Raw genomic sequence first — 22,033 nt, 5'->3', positions numbered from 1 at the left:
GTACCTCTGGCAGTGGGGGTGATGAGGTTGGTCCTCACAGTGCTAGAAACTGGGGCCATAGGCCCCTGCATGAGTGAAGGCCCATTGTTGGGGCAACATTGACAGGAACAGCTAGACTACAGGAAAAAGTTCTCCCCTTCTTCTGCTTTGACCATCCCAGGTTCTTAGCCTAGGGCTCCACAGGGTGTTAGTGAATAGAATCCAAGTTTACGGGGGGATATGAAGACCTGATAATGATGTGAACATGATAACTGTAACAGTGTGATTATTCTTAAATAAACCACCGTTAAAGACGGCCAGGAGACACTACATCTTGGCCCTGTTGCATGTCCTCTTCTGCCATCCTACTGTTGCTTACTTCCTTCTAGTCAGACACAGAGGTGTAGTGAGAAGTTGCCCCCACCTCCTCCCGCCCCATTTGAGCATCCAGGAGCGATCTCTAATTTACACCACCCCCCGACTCCACCATTTCAAGGGGATGTGCCAGTAGAGATGCCTTCCCCTCTCTTGTCTGGCTGCCTCAGTCAGGCACCTTTTATATTTGTGGCACCTTGGAACGTCATTCCGCACCTCCTCCGGAGCCTCCTTGGACTTAGGCTTGGGGCAAGTGCCCCCCTCGGCCATGCTCTCTTCTCCCACACCTCTGGTTAGACATGCTAAGCATTCTCCCATTTTGAATCTACCCTTCCTTTCAGATCTATCTCAGTGATAATCTTTATAATGTTTAAAGATGGAAATAATGCTTTGAAAAACCCAAGCTGTCTGTATACTAAGGTATTAGAATTAGATCTAAATTAAAAACCTGCATAATGCAATACACATTCAGATAATTTGCAGAAGCTCTTGCACATAGTTGTCAGCAAAGCTTACTAAAACCTCCGTCCTGATCCTCTTCCTCACTCCCACCATATAGGGTTTCGCCTTCCTCTGAACTCTCATTGTATGTTATGTCTTTCATATTACACTTCACAATATCTCCTGTGTAGTATGGAAGCTAACTCATCATTATGCCTTCAGTATCAAGTATATGAAGTAGATGCCAAGGTGAGAGAATTCACCTCAGATGAATGAGACAAGAGCAATGCAGCGTGTGTAAATACCACCCCTAATACAAGTAGGGACTTGTAGTCATAAACCTTACAGAGATCTGAATGTAGAAATCCAGCACATTTAACAATTGGTTTTAGTTAGATAATGTTTTGCATAAAAGCAAGTCTTTGATTTTCCCAGACCAAAGGAGATTTCCTATTTAACATTCTTTTCTTGCCTTTTTCTGTTACACTGATAAAAGCTGGGCTAGGGAGGTAAAGTTATTTGAAGTAGTTATATCAGGGCTCTGAGCTTTTCAAATGTTGGCCATCATTTTGAAGTAAGCTGTTGTAATTTTACTATGTCTTTCCCACCACCAGAAACAATAAATACATTTTATATTTGTATCTTTAATTTTAATTTTTAAATGAACTTAAAATTAAACAAACTTATAAATAAGTTTACCTAAAACTCATTGCTGTCTAGTTGCTTCCAATTCATTGCAACCCCATGCAACCCCATGGGGTTTACCGCCCTGGAAACAACTGCCCCATAGGGTTTCCAGGGCGGTAAATCTTTAAAGAAGCAGTCTGCCACATCGTTCCTCAAGGAATGATTGGTGGGTTCGAACCACTAACCTTTCAGTTAGCAGATGAGTGCTTTAACCACTGCACCACCAGGGCTCCTATAAATTTATCTAATGGATATTAAATGTAGCCTTGATGGTGCGGTGGTTAAATGCTTGGCTGCTAACTGAAAGGTTGGCAGTTTGAACCCACCCAGTGTCTCTGCAGGAAGAAGACCTGGTAATCTGCTTCTGTAAAGATCACAGCCCAGAAAACCCTCTGGGGAGTTCTACTATGTCACATGGGGTCACCATGAGCAGACATCAGTTTGACGGCACTCAGCAACAATAGTGGATATTAGAGCCATTTTACTCCAGGTACTCAGCTGCCAGTGTATAAACACGTGGATTTTTATACCGTTCTAATCAGTGTAGTAATCTTTTTGTTTTTTTGTGTGGTGATTTTATAAATCTGTCAGGTTATAAAGGTATGCTAATATGCAAAAATAAAATGTTTTCCCATTAATTTTGTTCTTTTTAACTTTCCTGAGGAATAACTGATTGCTAAATCTTTTTTGAAGACACTGAAATTCAGAATCTTGCCTCTCTTCAAGAATGAGAATGTAAAATAGATGCATGATCCCTCAATTTGTAGAACGTAGCTGTAAATAATGGGTCAGGTTGCCACCTCAGATCCCTGCATGGCTGTGTGTAGGTATGTGTTCAGATAAGTAGCTTTTTTCCCCCTTAGTTATTCTAAGTTCCACTTCTCTACCCCGTCCTTACCTCCCCTGAATCATTTCATTTATGAGTGCATTCATTTATCATTATTAAGCCCCTCCTTTCTCTCTTAGGAAATAGTGTTCATCAAGAGTTGTACTTTTCTCTTGGGAGTTATTTCATCATGCGAAATCTAAAATTACTTCGGACCCTGGAGTTCAAGGATATTCCAGCTCCAGGGAAACCCCAGTGCTTCTCTCTTCGGGCTGAAGAGGGAACAGTGCTCATTGGCTCAGAACATGGCCTGGTTGAAGTAGATCCCGTCACAAGAGAAGTAAGTTATTGGTGGAGAATGCTGGGACTTGGTATGGTCACTGTTAAAGATGGCAGGGTTGTGATATTTCTCAAATGAAAGTTTGGATTTTAATTTAGAAAAAAAGGCATTTTTGAAAGCTTTTATATTATAAAAGAAGAATTACAGAATTATTTTTGGAAATGTTATGAATTGTTCTGGAAAGTAGACTAGATTAATTTGGTTACGTGTTTTGATGGAAGGTGAAGAATGAAATTCCTTTGGTGGCAGAAGGCTTTCTCCCGGAGGACGGAAGTGGCTGCATTGTTGGTATTCAGGACTTGCTGGGTCAGGAGTCTGTGTGTGTGGCTACAGCCTCTGGGGACGTTGTGCTCTGCAGTCTCAATACACACCAGGTAAGCTGGGAGTTCACTGAGAAGGAAGCACCAGCGTCCTGAAGCAAGTCACTTGTTTGGTGGTGGTGTTTTCCAATCAGTAGTCATATTTAAGCATTTAGCAAATTAGCCTTTGCATTTTGTTATGTTTCTTCATAAAAAGTTGTTGGCATGGCATTAGCTATATTTTAGAATTCTTCTAGAACTCAGTTTTTGTCTCCTACATCTATTAATCAGGACATTCCAAATTAGAACTTTATTTATTTATTTTAAATGACTAGAAACTTGCTGTTTTTTGTGTGGTGTAGATCCCTTCTTATTAGAATCCGAACTTGAGTTGTAACTTTTATTTCACAATTTAGGAAGTCTTTGAAATGGTTATATGACTGGTGTTTTCCATCATGAATACTGATTAAGCCTCTCTTTGATGGCTAACTTTAGAGTCCCTGAACTACAGATACTAAAGTGATACACCATCATCGCATGGCTATTTTAAAACTACCAGGGGAGATAGATTTGGGCCATTTGCCTCTTTCTCTAACTTTGGCATAAGTTCTCAGATTGAGTTCCTGGATTTCCACCTTCAACTTCTTAACAGCAAGGGCTTCAAATTACAATTGCCTGATTCATTTTAATCTTCTTTGATTACTCATTATTTGTAACCTCTTCAACATCAATTGTGTTATAGTAGTTATAGCATTATTTATAGCAGCATAATAATACCCAAAAAAACCCCATCGCTGTCGAGTCTATTCTGACTGACAGTGACCCTATAGGACAGAATAGGACTACCCCATAGGGTTTCCAGGCAACAGCTGGTGGATTCAAACTGCCCACCTTTTGGTTACCAGCCGAGTTCTTAACCACTGTGGCACCAGGGCTCCAGCATAATAGTAGCAGCTTATGTTTATTAAATGTTTGTAGTGTGCCAGAGACTCTTTTAAGGGCTTTTCCTGCAAAATTTTATTTAATTTTCTGTACAACCTTATGAGGTAGATTGTTGTTTCCTCATTCTTCAGAGGAGGAAATTAAGGCCCAGAGAGCTGAAGTAACTAGGCCAAGGTTACAGTTATCAGATAGGCTTTGAGCCCTGGTGGTCTAAATCTGACACCTTCACTCTTAACCATTTCGTTATAGTGCAGTAGTTAAAAAAAACCTTACCTTAGTTCATGGTCAGAAGTATTAAAGTCATCATGTGCAACTGAGTTGAACACTTTGTATTTATAAAAGGTATGCTTTTACTTTCCAAAACATTTCGTGGAATTTTTTCCTGATTACTGAACTCCCTCAGTCCAGTTGTCCCCATTCAGTGGTGTTGACTCTGCTTCTTTGTGGCTTCTCAATGTCCACAAGACAATGTTCATGCTCATAGTGTCTTAGAAGACCTTTCGCTGTCTGTTCTCCAAATTCCTTTTTATCCTACCCCCCTGTCATTCCTGCTTATATGTATACCTTATGCTCTAGTTGTATCTAATTTTTAACAGCTGTTTTTATGCTTTTGTGCCTCCACACTGTCTTTCCTCCTAACCTCTCTTTCGCCGTCCCGTTATTACCCTTTGAGGCACCTCCTCAGAAAACCTGTCCTGGATTCCCTGGCCATTTGTCATTCCCTGCTCTGAGCTTCCACTTTGTTTCCCGGAGAACCCATTAGAGTCCTAATCCCGCTGCAGAGTCTCTTTTTATCTCCCTCGTGAGACAGCTCTGGGAGGAATGGGGTGGCTGTGTCATTTCCCATCTCTGTGCCAGCATCATACCTAGTCTCTTAATACCTGTCCCGAATAAATGTGGTGAGTAAATTGACGTTTGTGTGTTTTGTTTTTAATTGTTTTAGTTGAGGTCATAGTAAATATTTACTGAGGTGCTAGCACTGAGATCTCCCTTTTCGTTTTTCTCTGTCTGTCCAGCTGGAATGTGTTGGGAGTGTAGCCAGTGGTATCTTGGTCATGAGTTGGAGTCCTGACCAAGAGTTGGTGCTTCTCGCCACAGGTAAGCTTGCCACTAGTGCCTGACTCTGACTTGCATACAACATTGTTCCCGTACCCACACGTACAGGCTTACTTTTTGGGGTGCTTGGGTTTGAACAGTGACACCGACATTATAATCTGAGGGGAGTGTGTTCTTTTTGACTTAAGTTTTGCCTGTTAGTATATGGTTATAAAAAGTTGTCTCACGTAAGTTTTTTAGTCTTTGGAAATGGGAAACAAAGTCATAAAATCTAGAGGCTGCCAAATGCACAGTTGCAGTTAAAAATCTCAGCAATATTTATTTTTAACCTACTCTAAGAAGAACAATTGCTACATGAACAGGTTCTAGCAACCCCTCTTGCTGTCCTCCTTTTTTCCTCTAAGTCCAGATGAGTTTCAGTAAACTAGCACTACTGATGGGGTATGTATTTGAAGAGGCATTTTGGTAACTAGGAGTTTTGGCGTTAATGTGGACTTTTCAGCTTTACATACGTAAAGAGCTGAGTATAAGCAGTAAGTGACTTATCTAGTCAAAACTTTTTTTTTTTTTTTTTAAAGCATTGTGAATGAGCTTTCTCCTTTTCTGACTATAAGCTCCTCTCCCCCAGCTCTGTAGCTTATGGTGTTGTGGATACTTATGAAATGGAAAATTTGTTACATGAAAATGATATCATTCTTTTTTGTGCACCTCCAAGGTCAACAGACTCTGATTTTAATGACAAAAGACTTTGAACCAATCCTGGAGCAGCAAATCCACCAGGATGACTTTGGTGAAAGTGAGTGTATATAGCTTGTTTGAAACATTTTGTGGCCTGAAGTTCCTCCTCAGTTTTGATCATTTTCTTGCACATTGACAGCTACACCATTGGCCCAAAGAACTGTGAAGCTTAAACCCACATTTATTAAATGTCTATTCGTTTCCTTGGCCCATTCCAGATCTTGAAAGACATACCTCTGCTGCCTCTCCAGGTCTCACGGGTGGCTTTCTTGGTTAATAACCTGGGGAATAGATACCTGTTGTTAAGGTCACCCAGATCATTGCTGCCCAACCCCAGGAAAGGCATAGGCTGAGGCTTCCATGAAAGGGCTTGTGCAAGCTAGAATAAGGCAGGCGTTTCTGGGAGACAGGAAAACAAGAGAGGTAGGATAAAAGGCCCTTTCACAGGAACAATCAGATTGCTTTCTTGCTGAGATCTAGCAGAGGTCATTTAGGTATTGAGGCTGTGGAAATACTGAAGTGGGTGGAGAGAGGAGATGCTTACTGAATGTAAGAAGCTCTGGCCAAATTGAAAGCACCAGGCAGCTGGCCTGATTGAGTAAATTGGTAGGGAGAGAAGGTATTTAAACTTCTGCTAAGGCCCAGCTTCATGCCTTCTTGCTCCACCAACTCTGAGAAATCATTTAGAAAACTGCTATTATTCAAAAATAATTTATTATTTCAGAAACTTCATTGAGATGGTACCGTGAAGCCAACTATGTGTTTGATGCTGTGGGTAATTAAAAAGATGGTTAAGTAGTCAACTCTTCCCTTATGGAGACCCACACATACAATATTGAAATGATGTGCCAGGTATTAGGGTAACACAAGAGGAAGAAAGGAGTAACTGGAGAGGGAAGACTTCCCAGAGGAGGCAGCCCTGGAGCTGAGTCTGGGCTGAAGTGGTGTTGGGTAGATGAGAGTTGAGGGTGGTGGAGTAGCCCAAGCAAGTGAATGAGTCCGTTCCAAGGGAGGGATGTTTCCTAGAAGCCTTTGACGCATCATGGCTTATTCAGGGTACTGGGAATAATTCAGTGATGCTAGAACAGCAGGAAGCGAGTGGAATGAAATAAACAGGGGACTGATTTTGATTAAACTTGTGTGCTCTGGTAAGGCGTTTGGGCTTTGAGTTATAGATGATCAACCATTAAAATTTTTAATTGTGCTTTAGGTGAAAGTTTACAGCTCAAGTGAGTTTCTCATTCAAAAATTTATACACATATTGTTTTGTGACATTGATTACAATCCCCACAATGTGACAGCACTCTCTCGCTTTCCACCCCAGGTTCTCTGTGTCCATTCATCCAATTCGTGTCCCTTCCTGCCTTCTCGTCTTGCTTTTGAGCATTGGTTGCCCATTTGGTGTCGTGTATTTGATTGAACTAAGAAGCACGTCGCTCACATAGGCCCATCTAATTTTTATCTGAAAAATGGGCTTTCGGAGTGGCTTCAGTTCTGAGTTACAAGAGTGTCTAGGGGCCATAGTCTTGGAGGTTCCACCAGTCTTCTGTCAGAATTTTGTTGTACATTTTTTTGCCACCGTCTGAGACTCTCTCTCGTGATCCCTATCAGAGCCGTCGGTGGTGGTCGCCAGGCACCATCTTCTTCTTTTTACTTCAGGCTGGTGGAGGCTGTGGTTTATGTGGTCCTTTAGTCTTTTGGGCTAATATTTTCCTTGAGTCTCTGGTTTTCTTCATTCTCCTTTGCTCCAAATGGGATAGGACCAATAGATGTATCTTAGATAGCCGCTCTCATTTTTAAGACCCCAGACAGTACTCACCAAAGTAGGATATAGAACATTTTCTTTATGAAATATTTTATGCCAGTTGATCTAGATGTGCTATTAAAGGTTTTGATGATAAGAGATATAAAGAGATTTTTCTACTAGAAAGATCACTCCTGATCGCACATTTTTTTTGTGGAGAGGGAAGAGACTGAAGCAGGGTGGTCAGGTGGGAAGTCACTGAAGGCATCCAGGTTGGAGATGAGGAGGGTGAGAGTGGGGCTGGAAGTGGGAATGAATTCAGGAAAATTTTGATTCTCAGTGACAATGGGGTATACTTTTTTTTTTTTTTTTAATTATCTGCCAAGTGTTTTTGGAATATATGTGTGTGTGGTCTCCTGCCCTAGTCAGTTTGAAAAATAACAGCTTAGAAAGTGAAATAAACAGGCTTTGGGGTATGTAAGGTGAGGAAGGGTTCAGTGTGACACCGACCAGAGGCTCAGGTGATGGGGGTAAAGATGCTGGTAACAGAGAGGGAGGGTGGGGGAAGGTGCTGGTTTGTAGTGGGCTGCTGGTGAGTTCTGTTTAGGATTTGCTTAAGGGCCGTGGGATCACCATGTAGAGTAGGCAAATATAAGGGGCTGAAACTCAGGAGAGGCCGGAGCTATGGCCTAGGAATCGTTGGTATGTAGAGATTTCTTAGTCTTGAGAGTAGGGAACTTGCCAGGGAGCAGAGGTAGTGCTGGAAGAGTCTAGGACCCAGGCTGGAACTCTGGGACATCGAGCTTTGAGGACAGTCAGAGAGTAGCCAGCACACTTTTGGATGGGAAAGTGCCCTGGGCCTGACAGTTCCCACCCAACTTCTTCATAAAAAGCCTAATTTGGTAAATCAAGGGAGAGGGAGTCCAGGGTTGGATCTTAGGTCTTAGAAATGCTTGTCAGTACCAAAAATTACTCTGTGGAGTGGTGAGTAGATATTCTTCTTCTAACTCCAGGGTCAGCAAACATTTTTTGTAACGGGCTTGATAGTAAATACTTTCTGCTTTGTAGGTTGTATAGTTCCTGTTGCAGCTACTCAACTCTGTTATTGTAAGGTGAAAGCAGTTACACACAACACATAAAAGAATGGGCGTGGCCATGTTCCAATAAAAGTTTATTTGTAAAAACAGATTCAGGCCATAGTTTGCTAGTCCCTGCTCTAACCCCATCACATATTGCCTGATGCCATTGGAAAAGTTTGCTTGCTCCACTCCTTGTTCCTTTACATCTCTATGGAAACTTGCAGACTTGCAGACAGAAGCCTGAGGGTGGTATACCAGGATAGGCACTGCTATTTGTATGTAGCAGCAAGGTATGCTTTGAAGTGCTACGGTGCTTGGATTTGTCTGTGCAAAGGAGACAGGAAATGCTTATCCTGGGCTCATAAGTTGTAGAAATGATAAGTAGCCCTGCCTCATGAGAATCAATGGCAGGAGGAAATTGTTGGACCCTGATCTGGCTGATGCGTTCAGGGCCATCTCTGTAGTACCTACCTTTTGCAAGTAGATGCCAGGTCCTACCTCCAGAAACAGAAGGGTTGCATTGTTTTGACAACTCTGACTTTGTGTTTTATATACAGAAGGCATTATGGATTAGAAGGCCTGGAAAGCAGAAGTCTGGTATGCTAATTTGGGCTTTACTGCAAGGTTATTTCACCCTCAAAGTCTATGTAATGGGCTAGGTTTGATGGTGTACAGGCCCCTACACCACTAGCAGGGAATTGAAACATCTAGTTGATTGAAAGCTTATAATTAGAATCTTAGTCTCTCTTCTTGCCTTGAATTTTATATTTTGTTGTCCATGGACATACTGTGCAAATTCTTCACGTTTCATTCTTCCTACTTGTAAAGTGAGGGTGAGATTGCTGACCTGGGTCATCAGGGGAACTTAGAATATATAAGATAAGCAGTATGTAAAAAGTGAGGGCATTTCATGTTTTTCCAAATCACTGCTGCACATGATATGGAACATAGGATTGTCAAGTACTAACTTTGTTCACGGTACTGAAAAGTCTTAGGGAACTCAGATAACTGCCAGTGACTATTTCATGGCGACTAACAATGAAATTGCTTTTATTTCGTTTCATTTACCTTATTGGTTATTTTGCATGTTCTCAAATTGTTGTCTAGGCAAATTTATCACTGTTGGATGGGGCAAAAAGGAGACGCAGTTTCACGGATCAGAAGGCAGGCAGGCGGCTTTTCAGATGCAAATGGTAAGGCTGGTCTGATGGATAACCTAGTGCCGTTTGAGTCGATTCAGTGATGGATAAAGACCCTTAAATTGGACAGGTGAAAATTTCCACCAGGAAATCTAAGGTGTCTAGTTACAGGGGGTAATGGGTGGATCTCTCCTGCTTTAGAACCCTCAGGGAATGAGTGAGTCACCCTAGAAAGGAATGATTATAACCAGTATTCATTACCCAGTTAAAAAAATGAAGCATCACAGATAGAAATGAAGTGTCCTATGCCCCATTCTAGGACTTTCCCTTGCTCTACAGAGAGCGCCGCCATCCTCCTTCCACAGGTGGTCATTCACATGCATGTTTTTATAGTTCTCTTACATGTGCACATACTAGATGTTTTGCTGATATTCCTTTTGGGTGAAACTCTTTGTTTTCCTTCCTATGGATTAGAATATTCTAAAGATCCCTTAGCGATGTCGTTGTGACCAAATCTTAAAACGTTGAATGCCCCTGGGGGCAGAGGAGGGTGAACACAAGCATACTCTTGTGGCATCTGGGGATGTAGCCTCTGGTGTCTACTACCACATTAAATTTCTTTAAATTGTTACCTTTTATCTTAATTTGTACATGATTAACATTGTAAAAAATATTATTGTTGAGTAAAATTAATGCCCCAGGAAGGTGTGCTCTGTTTATTATCTGGCATACCCCCCAGGGTAACATTTATCTCTGTTAAAAAAAAGTGCACATTACATTATAATCGCGACACTTAGTAGTCATGAGACCATGGCACGTTTTCTAACCTGTTTGTATGTCAGGATTCTTATATGTAAAGTGGACGTAAAAGTGTCTCCTTTACAGGGGTTGTGATGAGATTGGAGGTAGTAATATTTATGTAATACTGCCACAGCACCAGCACATGGTACTCACTCAGGTGGTAAGAGCTACACTTATTTTAGTGGACAAATCATTTTTGAAAGGTAAAAAAAAACAAACATAGTTCTTATTTCAGAATAACTGTACTTTGAGTAAAATGTGCATGCTAGGTCTATTTTAATATTCTGAACGCTATCCTGGCCCGTTTGAATCAGTAAAGGATGGGCAGAAACACAAAGTATTCCCAGGCATAATCTTGCTTCCCAAGGAGGAACTCAGCAGTTGTCTAGCTTAGGATAACTTTTATATCTCTCTGGTTTTTAAGTGATTTTTTGCAACCTGATCAAGTAAATACTTCCTACACATTTGAGTATTCTTTTATCCTCTAAAACCAATTGCTGTCGAGTCAGTTCCAATTCATGGTGACCCATTGCGTGTTATCCTCTAAACCACAAGTAAAAGCATTGTAACTTTCCAAGACCAAATTGTTTAAAAAATAGTACTTTACTGATACATGTTGCAACCTGGGTGAACCTCAAAAACATCTGTATGCTAAATGAAAGAAGCCAGTCACAAAAGGTCATGTATGTTGTACGATTCCATTTATGTGAATTGTCTGGAATAGGCAGATCTGTAGAGACAGGGAGTAGATGAGTGATTGTAGGACAGGGGTATAGGTACAGGTGGATGCTGACTGCCGATGGCTATAGGGTTTCTTTGGGGCGTAATGAAAATTTTCGAAATTTAGATTACGGTGGTAGTTACACAACCCAGAACAATTTGGATGGATTAGTCACATGCAGGTATTCATGTTTTGATTTTTAAATGGTACTGACCTAGCCCTTCCCTTATCCCCTGCCTGGGCTCTCCTAGTGCCGTGTAACATTGATTGCAGTGGCTGCAGTGTGTACTGTTTTCCAACTGTCTTAAGGAAAAATAAGTCTGCCACTGTTGGGGCAAAAAGGAATTGTTTGGGATTGTTCTGAGTTCTTTTCTCGATGATTTCTTAGTTTAAGAGCCCTTCTAGAACAGTTCTGAGGATTCTGTGAAGCTGATTCTCTAGAGAGCTTAATCCCCACTTGAAAGATTTGTTACTAAATAGCCTGAGGTATGTTTGACTCTGGACCGTGGGAGGCCCTCCAGTAACATTTGTGTTTCTTCCTCTCTTCAGCATGAGTCTGCTTTGTCCTGGGATGACCATAAACCACAGATTACCTGGCGTGGTGATGGGCAGTTTTTTGCTGTGAGCGTTGTCTGCCCAGAGACAGGTATGGAAATAAATTGCAGTTAAACAAAAAAAAAGTTTTTTTTTAATCTTACTAAGTTCAGGAAAGTTTTCTCTTTGCTTTGAGTGGGGTTTTCTATAATTATACGTGTAAGAGAAAGATAGGCTGCTTTCAGTGTTAAATGAGTTTGGAGTTCAGAACTAGAAGAGTCCTATAAGATATCTGGCCAGCCTACAGCCTGGTGGATACATTCTTTTTAACACATCCTAGGCACCCAGGCTCTCAGTAGTACTTGAGATAAAGAGTCTGGGCTGTTTTAAAAAATGTTTCCTTTACAAAACCGATTTCCCGGTTATTGCCGCCTCTGTTATCTGCAGCCTCTGAGAATAAAAGATAGTCTCTTTTCTCCATGATATCTCCTCAAGTGTTTGAATTCTTATCTAAGTCTTCTTTCTTTTCTGTCATTGATCTGTCTGTCCATCTGTCCAACCACCCCTTCCCTTTATCGTTACAATAAATACTTAGCACATTCCTGTTAATTGCATAACACTAACTGGGTTTCTAACATATGAGCAATCTCCTATGGTATTCCTGCCAGCGTTCCAGTTGCAAATGCCCCATTCCACGTTAGGATTAATTTTTAAATTTTTAACGAAATTAATCTAATTGGCTTTGTAAAACCACAAGTTTTTATTCATAAGGAAGATGTTTGAAAAGCCTCTGACTTGACAGAATTTACCATAATGTTTTAACTTTTTCTTTTCTAACTTCATCTCCTCCTCTCAGGGGCTCGAAAGGTCAGAGTGTGGAACCGAGAGCTGGCTTTGCAGTCAACCAGCGAGCCCGTGGCAGGACTGGGACCCGCCCTGGCGTGGAAGTGAGTGGAAGAGGAACCCTGGAGCTTCCTCCTAAGAGAATTTCTTGGAACCTTGGGTAGTGGTGGAGATACCAACTGAATGCAGATGTTTGTATAACTCAAAAGGATATTTACGTTTCTCATTTGGCTGTAAGCCTGTATCTTTCATATTTCTTTAGTTTTCTGAAGTCTGGATTTAACTTGAATAGTTGACACTGGACTTTTTTCACAGATCTCATCATTCCAAGGCCCACTCATTTTATATTCCTAATTCTTAACTGAGTATGGCTATAGAAGGGCCTATGTGAAGCCATTGTATAAAACAGAAAATGGTGCTTAGAAGGGAAGTTGCATCCCACAAATCTCAATGGGATAAATGGAGCCTTTGTGAAAATTAGAAAAAGAGGTTCCCTTCTTTACAAAACATCCATGCTAGAGAATTGCTTGCTGAGGAGCGTGCAGGGTTGGATTCTGGCCCCACTTAGCCCTTTGACCAGGTAGTACCCTGTGCAGTCCACACCTGCCTGTCACATGCAGCTCCCCTGATTATAGATAAAAGAAATATCTCCTCTGTCTGAGTAGCATCTGTTACATGCAAACCCATCAGGTCTCTAGGTTTCAAACATCTCGTTTGCCTCTGGCATTTGAGGACAATTGGATGATAGAGCAAAGAGAAACGAGTATGAATTAAAATTCTAGAGACAATATGAACAAGATAAGGCAGCTGAGATGTTTTCAGTGGATTGAGAGGTCTTAAAAAATACCTGCTGGAGCATGGAACATTTGCTAACGTTACACAGTTGAAGGAGAAGGGGGTTACAGTTTATAGGAGATTGTATTTGCAATGGTTTAAATAATTCCTGTTTTTTTTAAAAAGCCACCCAGATGCAGTCTAAATCTGCAAGTCTCTGGGCAGATGGAGCCTTTGTGCAAATTAGAAAAAGGCATACTTTTTCCCTTGGGCAGACATAGTCCCACATGAGGGTGAAATGCTTGCTGAGGGTCACACAGGATTTAAAACTTCTTTCCTTGGATCAAAGTTCTTTTTTGCTTAAAAAAAAAAAAAATTTCTCTGAATTCATCTTAGCGTTAAGCCAGCCAGATGAGCTCGTGGATGTTCTAACGCTCTCTGGGTTTGCTTTAAGGCCCTCTGGCAGTTTGATTGCATCTACACAAGACAAACCCAACCAGCAGGATGTTGTGTTTTTTGAGAAAAATGGACTCCTTCATGGACACTTTACACTTCCCTTCCTCAAAGATGAGGTTAAGGTTGGTACCTGAATTGTTCGGTCATCAGATTTAGAGAACTTTGCACAGCTATAGGGGAGGTTTATTTCATCTGGTTGCAAATAGAAGCTCCAGAGTAGATAGTAATAAAAGTGGTGGCTTCTCGTACAAGAATTTTTTGTTATGTAAGAGAAGTTGTTTTTACAAAAGAGACTTTGCAGAGAAAAAAGGGCATTTCTTTCCCAATCCTAGATAAGCACTGTATTATAAAGTTTCAATGCTACTAAACCGTAACAGATATTAGCAAAATTATGATCTCATGTACACATTCAAAAATGTATTATTAAGCTATATATAATAATAAGGAAACCCTGGTGGCGTAGTGGTTAAGTGCTGCAACTGCTAACCAAAGGGTCAGCAGTTCGAATCCGCCAGGCGCTCCTTGGGAACTCTATGGGATAGTTCTACTCTGTGCTATAGGGTCACTGTGAGTCAGAATCGACTCGATGGCAGCGGGTTTGGTTTTTTTTGGTTTACTTTTACTATGGAGCCCTGGTGGCGCAGCGGTTCAGAGCTTGGCTGCTAACCAAAAGGCAAGCAGTTCCAGTCTACCTTCTTAGAAACCCTGTGGGGCAGTTCTCTCTCCTGTAGGGTCAGTACGAGTCGAAATTGACTCAATAGCAGCGGGTTTGGTTTTGGTTTGGACAATTACTATTAGAGTCCCCGGATGGTGCATTCGGTTAATGCGCTTGGCTGCTAACTGACAGTTTGGGGGTTCAAGTCCACACAGAGGTTTTGGAGAAAAAACCTGGCGATCTTCCAAAATACCAGCCATTGAAAACCCTGTGGAGCAGGGGTTGCCGTGAGTCAGAATCAATTAGATGGCAACTGGCAACTATGTATAAACTAAATCGTTATACCTAGGTTTGCACTAGACTACTAACCTAAAGGTAGGCATTTCAAACCCACCAGCGGTACCATGGAAGAAAAGCCTGGCAATCTGCTTCTGTAAAAATTACAGCCAAGAAAATCCTATGGAGCAGTTACTCTGTAACACGTAGGGTCACCATGATTCAGAATCGACTCAAGGGCAATGGGTTTTTTGTTGTCTTTAGTTATAACTGAGGCCATGTGCTCTTACCTTTTCTCTGGTAGGCACGTTTCACAAGTATTTGTCCTAGAATCATCCCCAGCTGTATGTCAGCCTGTCTTACTTTAGATACTAGACCTGATCACATGCTCAATTTGTAGGTTTCTGGGTACTTTCTAGAGCCTGTTTCTACATGTGAATTTTTATATTATCTTCTCTTTTCCTTCCTTTCCGTAAGCCAGCCTGGTTAAGGAAAGTTATTACTTTTAACTAAAGTCCATAGTTTATTCAGATTTTAAATTTAGAAGACCTCATGTCTTTTTCTATTCCAGGATCTCATGATACCACATTACATTTAGTTTTCATGTCTCCTTAGGTGCCTGTTGGCTGTGACAGTTTCTGAGACTTTCCTTGTTTTTGTTGACTCTGACAGTTTTGAGGAGTACTGGTCAGGTATTTTGTAGGATAGCTCTCTATTGGAATTTGATGTTTTTCTCATGATTAGATTTGTTTAGTGACTGTAGTTAGCAATTTACAGCTAGAGATCAGCTCAGGTAGTGCAGTAATTTGGTTTGTGAGAGCAAGAAATTAAGCTGTTTTCAAATTTGAAGTAAATACATAGCCACAGGCCACTGACAGATCTTTTTCCCCCCGCTAGGTAAATGGCCTGCTCTGGAATGCAGATTCCTCTGTGCTTGCAGTCTGGCTGGAAGACCTTCAGACAGAAGAAAATTCCACTCTGAAAACCTATGGTAAGACAGCTGTGGTATCTCAGCCGCAGGCTCCATAAAATGTAGTTGAAAGTAGTAGGGCCTGGAGTTGCTTTTGTCCCTCCTGCGTAGTCCCACTGTGGAATCAGTGATAGCTGAAGGGAGAAGGTGGAGATGTGGGAGTGCTTTGGTTTTATTTATGGATTTCAGCCATTGGAGCTTTCTCCTTCTGGATGGTATTACTGCAAAGAGTCCAACAACTAATCAAAGGAATGCTGTGCAAGTGAAAGAGGGATTAAATTAGCTATAAGAATCTTTGTAGCTTTATAAATATGTAAATATATTTTTAAGTGTATAAATATGTGAAGATATTAGAAAATAAAAGTGAGAAAAATAATTATCCTATAATTCTACCACTAATAATCACAATAATTTTATTGTCTTCCCAATCTTTTTCTTGTAAACGTGTATATCTCTGTGTAGCCATGATCTGTTTTTTTTGTGTTAAAAACATAGGTGTGATACATGCTGTTTTGTAACTTGCCTTTTACTGTGTCACAAGTGTGTTTCCATTCCAGATACACGTGTGCGTTATTTTTAAAGACTGTTCAGTATTCGTTTGGGTCACGTTTACTAAATCCTGTGTTGACAGGCATTTATGTGATTTCTCTTTAACAGCAATGCACTGAACATTTTTGTTCATAAGCCTTTTTACTTGCTTGATTCTTTTCTAAGTGGCTTTCAGACTTTTTAATCAGTAGAATGTTTTCTTTAATTGGAACATTATTGAGAAGCTTAATATGTAATTTAACAAGTCAAGTTCTGCTTGAAGCTGGGTTGGTCAGCCCCAAGGAATTGTATGCGTTTTGGGTTCAATCTTGCCAATACTGGGTATTGTAGTTTTTTTAATTTTCCCGTAGGAGAAATGAAAAATGGAACGTTATAAAAGTTTAAATGTGCATTTCTTTGTTTGATGGTAAAATCAAGATTTTAAAATAGGTGTTCAGTGGCCATTTAGAATCTTTTGAGGTACTATTTTCCTTCTTTTGGCCATTTACTTTAAGAGTTTTTATGTATCAATTCTTGTCAGATGCTTTCCAAATACTTTTCCTAGTTTGCCAATTATTTTTTAAATCTAACTTAATTTTTGCCTTACATACTTGTGAAATTTTTATGTAGTCCAATTTGTATGTCTCTTTCATTTTTAATGTTTTTGGTATTTTGGAAAGCTGTTTCCTAATCAGAGATTACATAATTATTTCACTTGTATTTTCTTAACATTTGTCTAGTACTTTATAGGTCGATACTTATGTGTGCTTATTTTACATTACAAATTTTAATGTCTGTAGACTTTATTTTTCATTCATTCATTCATTCATACAATACAATAGTTCTCAACCCTGGCTGAACCCTTAGAAAAATATATCCAGGCCTCATTTCGGAGTTGGATTCAGTGTGTTGGAATAGGGACTGTATTTATCAGTGTTCAATTAAAAAAAAAAGTTCCCAGGTGATTATAATGTGGAGCCAGAGTTGGGAACCTCTGATTAACCTGTGTGTCAAGGGCCAGGCACTGTAATATGCTCAGGGTTAAAATGATACGCAAGAACAGCCACAACCTCTGCCCTCACGGAGCATGGGAACGTGTAGTCTAACTTAATAGCTCACAGCAAGGTAGAAATATTGTAGTAGTGTAGGTAGAGAATGGTTAGATGTTCTGTTTAAAAAAATACATTTCTTAATATAATTAAGACCTTAATTTGTATGCTTCATCTGTTTAATAAAATTTGGTTTCAGCATGGCTAGTTCTTGTTCTTTTAATAGATTTCTGATATTAGAAGGGTTAATTGAATGCTAATCTCTTGGATGGAGCCCTGGTGGTACAACGGTTAAGCACTGGGCTTCTAACCAAAAGGTTGGTGGTTCACATCCACCCAGTGACTCTGTGGGAGAAAGATGTGGCAGTCTGCTCCCGTAAAGATTTTAGCCTAGGAAACCCTATGAGGCAGTTCTGCTATGTCACATGGAGTTGCTGTAAGTCGGAATTGACTTGACGGCACCTAACAAGAACAACAATCTCCCTTGGACGCTGAGTCATAGTTAACACCAGCTAGCCTTGGACACAATTTCATGTAAAGCACCTGGAAGGAAATAAGCATCTTAATTTAAAACAGGGTAGTGATGCTAGTCCAGGTACTTTTGGATGGAGTATTTTAATACTTTCAGTCTAATTGCCTAATTTTTTTCTTCTTACATCTTTATGAAAACAGCTCACTAAAATACTATCCTGTCCTAGTAGGCTTCCATCCTTATCATAAAGTGTGACGGTAGAAGTAGGAACAAACATGTACTTCTGACCTTGTCGATTCTTGACATTTTTCCTCCCATGCAAAACTATCTTTCAACAATCGTTGCTATTATTTTAATAAAGAGGCTGAGTGGGAAGGGTCATTTAAAAAAAAAAGAAAGCCCATCACCCCTCTAGCAGGCGGTATGAAATCCTCCCAGCGTCTGACGGTCTTCCTTTTACTTTCCCTTGCAGTTCAGCTCTGGACTGTTGGAAACTATCACTGGTATCTCAAGCAAAATCTTCGCTTCAACAGCTGTGGAAAAAGCAAGCCTGTGTCTCTGATGTGGGACCCAGTGACCCCGTACCGGCTGCATGTTCTCTGTCAAGGCTGGCATTACCTCTGCTATGACTGGCACTGGACAACCGACCGGAGCTCGGGAGACAACTCGAGTGATTTGGCAAATGTGGCTGTCATTGATGGACGTAAGCTGCTGGAAAGTGTGGGCTCTGGTCCATGAGCCTGAGAGGGGTGTGAGCCGGGGCCTGCAGATGGGGTGGTTTGACCCGAACAGTGGAGAGTTTTTTGTTTGTTTGTTTTGTATATTTTTACTTATTGTTGTTTTGTTTCTAATTGAATGGGAACTCCCTTACGTGGTACGTGCAATCTCCTGAAAACCGCATTCTCCCCACTCCACCCAACGCCCTGGCACACACTGTCTAGTTTTCTGATGTACTGTGTCCGTGGCCTTCACACATTTAGTTGTCTGGCTGGCCTTTGAAGGCATTTAGAATTTTGATCCATGGCATAGAAAAGGGAATGGTAGTCTAGGGGGTGTCGTGTGTTGGCCTCGTCCTTTTGCCCTGACGTACATATTAGCCCTTGCACCACTTGTGTTGCTTTGTTTTCTGATACAATACTTGGTAATTATATACCTCCCCAGCATGTTCAATTCAAATTACATATGCCTATCTAGTGTGAGGAGGGTTTTTAACTTTTTGTGGGGGAGGGGGGTGTGGGAGGATAGCAATTGGCAGAGAAGTAATCACCGAAACAGTTTACATATTCTTACCATAAAGGAACACTTATTTCTAAGATTGTAACGTGAGTTGATGTATTAATTCCTGTTCTGTCTAACAGTCAGAACACTGGTTTTATAATCATACTGTGCACAGATGACTTAATCAGACCTGCCTTGTTACCAAATCCCGGCATAGGGAAACACTTTAAGGAATTTGAAGGTACTGATCCTCTTGATTCAGTGTGGCTTGGTTTACAAGCCCAGGTTTAAAGCTAGAACTCTGACCTCTTTGCCTTCTTGCCTTAGTCCCTGGCACCTGAGGCCATCAAGCCCCAAAATGGACTAGCCTAGGCCTGGAGGTGACAATAGTCAGATACATCAATTAGAGCCCATGACATTTACTCCCACCCCCCAAAATACACTATTTTAAAGATCATTTATGAGAAAAACACTGAAAATTATTTTTAAGAAGTATTGCTGTGCATTTTCTACCACCATTATGACTTAGTGGTACAGTGCTGTTCAGATGCCTTATTTTACAAGTTGAATATGAACGTCTAGTGCTTCTTGTGTCTCTTTTTCACACGCAGACAGGGTATTGGTGACAGTCTTCCGGCAGACTGTGGTTCCGCCTCCCCTGTGCACCTACCGACTGCTGCTCCCACAGCCTGTGAATCAAGTCGTGTTCTCTGCACACCCTCAAAAGAGTAACGATCTTGCTGTCCTGGATGCCAGTAACCAGATTTCTGTATATAAATGTGGTATGTTCAAAAACTGTTATCAAGACATTCTGAGTCAAGTCCCTCCTACTTTTAGACAAAAGCAAATTACGGTTGGATGTTGTTTTAGCTCTAGTATTTCTACTAATTTTGAATTTATAATTGACTTCATTATTATGATAATACTTAATTGGCTTGAGAGCTTTATTCTTTTACCCTACTCTGGCTTACAAAAGTAATTCCTTTTACTTTATTGAACTGGAAGAGTCAGTTATTTAAGAATACTATTCAACCCTGAAAATAAGATAGTATCTTACTATTCTTTAACACGTTTTACAATGTTCATTGCCTTTACACATATTTTCAGTTGGTCTTCTCAGCCCTCCTAGGAGCTATTTCAGACATAGAATTTTCCTGTTTTATAGATAAGGGAATAAAGTGCCAGAGGGCTTGTGATTTCCTTGAGGTCTGAGTGGTAGAGCAAGAATCGACAAGGACCTCAACACAGTGTTCTAGCTCCTAACCCAGTCGTCCTTCCATAGCTCCATTACTGCCAGCTCCTAGTTCCTTTCCTAATGTACTAGAAAAACCAACCAAAACCAAACCCATTGCCATAGAGTCAATTCCAACTCATAGCAACCCTGTAGGACAGAGTAGAACTGCCCCATAAGGTTTCCAAGGCTCTAATCTTTATGGAAGCAGACCACCACATCTTTCTCCCACAGAGTGGCTGGTTGGTTCAAACCGCCAACCTTTCAGTTAGCAGTTGAGCACTTAATGACTGCACGACCAGAGCTCCTCTGATATACTAGAATAACTTGAAATTTGTTTTTATTTGTGGTTCTATTGTCATGTCATAAGTTATGCTGGCAAATGACACTAGTAGCCTTGTTTTCAAATGTCTTTTGAATTCTTAGAAAAAAACATAGCTGCCGAGATAATGATCAGAATTAATTAACACATACTGGAACTACCTGCTTTCATATCAAGCTTTCTGTTAAAACAACTGCCTACTTTTTATATGGATCCTACTTGGATATTATCACCAGCTTCTCTGGTTTTTACTTTCACTGTCTGTAAAAATGTTGTTGCCCTCCTTAAACTTCTATTTTTTAGTAGTGGTTTTTTTTTTTTTAATGTCTTCATTGTGAGAGGAAATCAGAAAAAGCAGAAATTAACTGCTTTCAAAACATGTTTTTCATCCTCCAGCAATATGAAAAATAAACACATGATTGTCCCTATTACTCTATTACTATTTGGATATCTCACTGTCGGTTTTATGAGGTTAAAAAAGAATCAGATGTAGAGTAAGCTTTTGTGGTGTATACCTTAAATGCTGTTAACTTGAATATATATTATTTTACAATGAGTATTTTGTTCTACATTTACTTCAAAAAAAAAAAAAGCTTTATTGAATTTATATTGTTTATCCATTTAAAGCATACACTTCAGTGGTCTTTTGTATATTCACAGAGTCATGCAGCAATCACCACAATTTTAGGACATTTTTATCACCCCAGAAAGCAGTACCATACCACCATACATTTATTTCAGTTGCCACTTAAACTCTCTGTGGTCAGGTAAGGCAGGTTGAGAGCTCTGCCTTTGGAAGACTGGTTCAGGCATCAGTATGTGGTGAGGGTCACAGGCGGGGATGGAGCCAGAGTTACCAGTTGGGGAATGCTATAGCAGAGTGTCTAGGCAGAAGATGGTGAGAGCTTGGATCGGGGGTGGCTGTAGAAATGGAACGAAGAGAGAAACTGTACAAATCCAGGAATTTGAAGCTTTTGAGGAGTTAAGGAGCAGACTGGAGAGTTTGGACATAGGCGAGTCAGGAAAAAGGTTGTGGGGGACCTTGTTAGAGAGGACGACTTAGAGATTGGCATTTCACCATGGAGCAGTGGCCCTAGTGTGGGCAGCTCAAGTGGAGTTGAAGCTGATGAATGCCAGCATTGGGCGCTGGCATGACGAGCAAAGGAAGAGAGCAAGTTGGTGAGATTCAAGAGTGCTAGCGTAGATAACGGTTGACGTTAGCTTCCAGTTGTGCAGGGGGTCAAACAGGTGTTAAAGAGTAATGAGTTTCATTGAGCTTAAAAGAAATTAGAAGAGAAAAATTTGGAGGTTGAAGTCAAAGACAGAATCTTCTAGTTTGAGGTCTCAGAGCAGAGCAGGTCAGCATTCCACTCAGTGTTGAAACGGAAGCGGCAAGAGCACTCATTACAGCTGAGAAACTTTGAGGCGAGCGGTGGACGTTTGAGGGGGTGGAGACAAATTAGATGCCAAAATCAGTTGCTATGATTTGCCTTCTAGAACCTGTTAATTGCAAAACCCCTTGTGCAATATGAACTAAA

The 22,033-nt window shown here is 40.7% G+C and overlaps 1 protein-coding gene across 2 annotated transcripts in view; it reads left to right on the top strand.

The window, feature by feature from the left end:
* ELP1 (elongator acetyltransferase complex subunit 1) overlaps positions 1 to 22,033 on the top strand; it is a 69,897-nt gene that overhangs the window by 2,745 nt on the left and 45,119 nt on the right. For both annotated transcript variants that reach the window (XM_049896272.1, XM_049896273.1), the window contains exons 2-12: positions 2,449 to 2,648; positions 2,870 to 3,022; positions 4,906 to 4,987; positions 5,661 to 5,741; positions 9,614 to 9,699; positions 11,717 to 11,813; positions 12,558 to 12,648; positions 13,773 to 13,896; positions 15,603 to 15,696; positions 18,197 to 18,427; positions 19,554 to 19,724. In XM_049896272.1, the coding sequence (XP_049752229.1) occupies positions 2,499 to 2,648; positions 2,870 to 3,022; positions 4,906 to 4,987; positions 5,661 to 5,741; positions 9,614 to 9,699; positions 11,717 to 11,813; positions 12,558 to 12,648; positions 13,773 to 13,896; positions 15,603 to 15,696; positions 18,197 to 18,427; positions 19,554 to 19,724 (1,360 nt within the window). In that variant the 5' untranslated portion in view covers positions 2,449 to 2,498. The remainder of the gene's footprint in view (positions 1 to 2,448; positions 2,649 to 2,869; positions 3,023 to 4,905; positions 4,988 to 5,660; positions 5,742 to 9,613; positions 9,700 to 11,716; positions 11,814 to 12,557; positions 12,649 to 13,772; positions 13,897 to 15,602; positions 15,697 to 18,196; positions 18,428 to 19,553; positions 19,725 to 22,033) is intronic.

This window comes from Elephas maximus, chromosome 9 (assembly GCF_024166365.1).
Source record: "Elephas maximus indicus isolate mEleMax1 chromosome 9, mEleMax1 primary haplotype, whole genome shotgun sequence".
Lineage (NCBI taxonomy): Eukaryota > Metazoa > Chordata > Mammalia > Proboscidea > Elephantidae > Elephas > Elephas maximus.
This window is presented reverse-complemented; position numbering and strand designations above follow the sequence as displayed.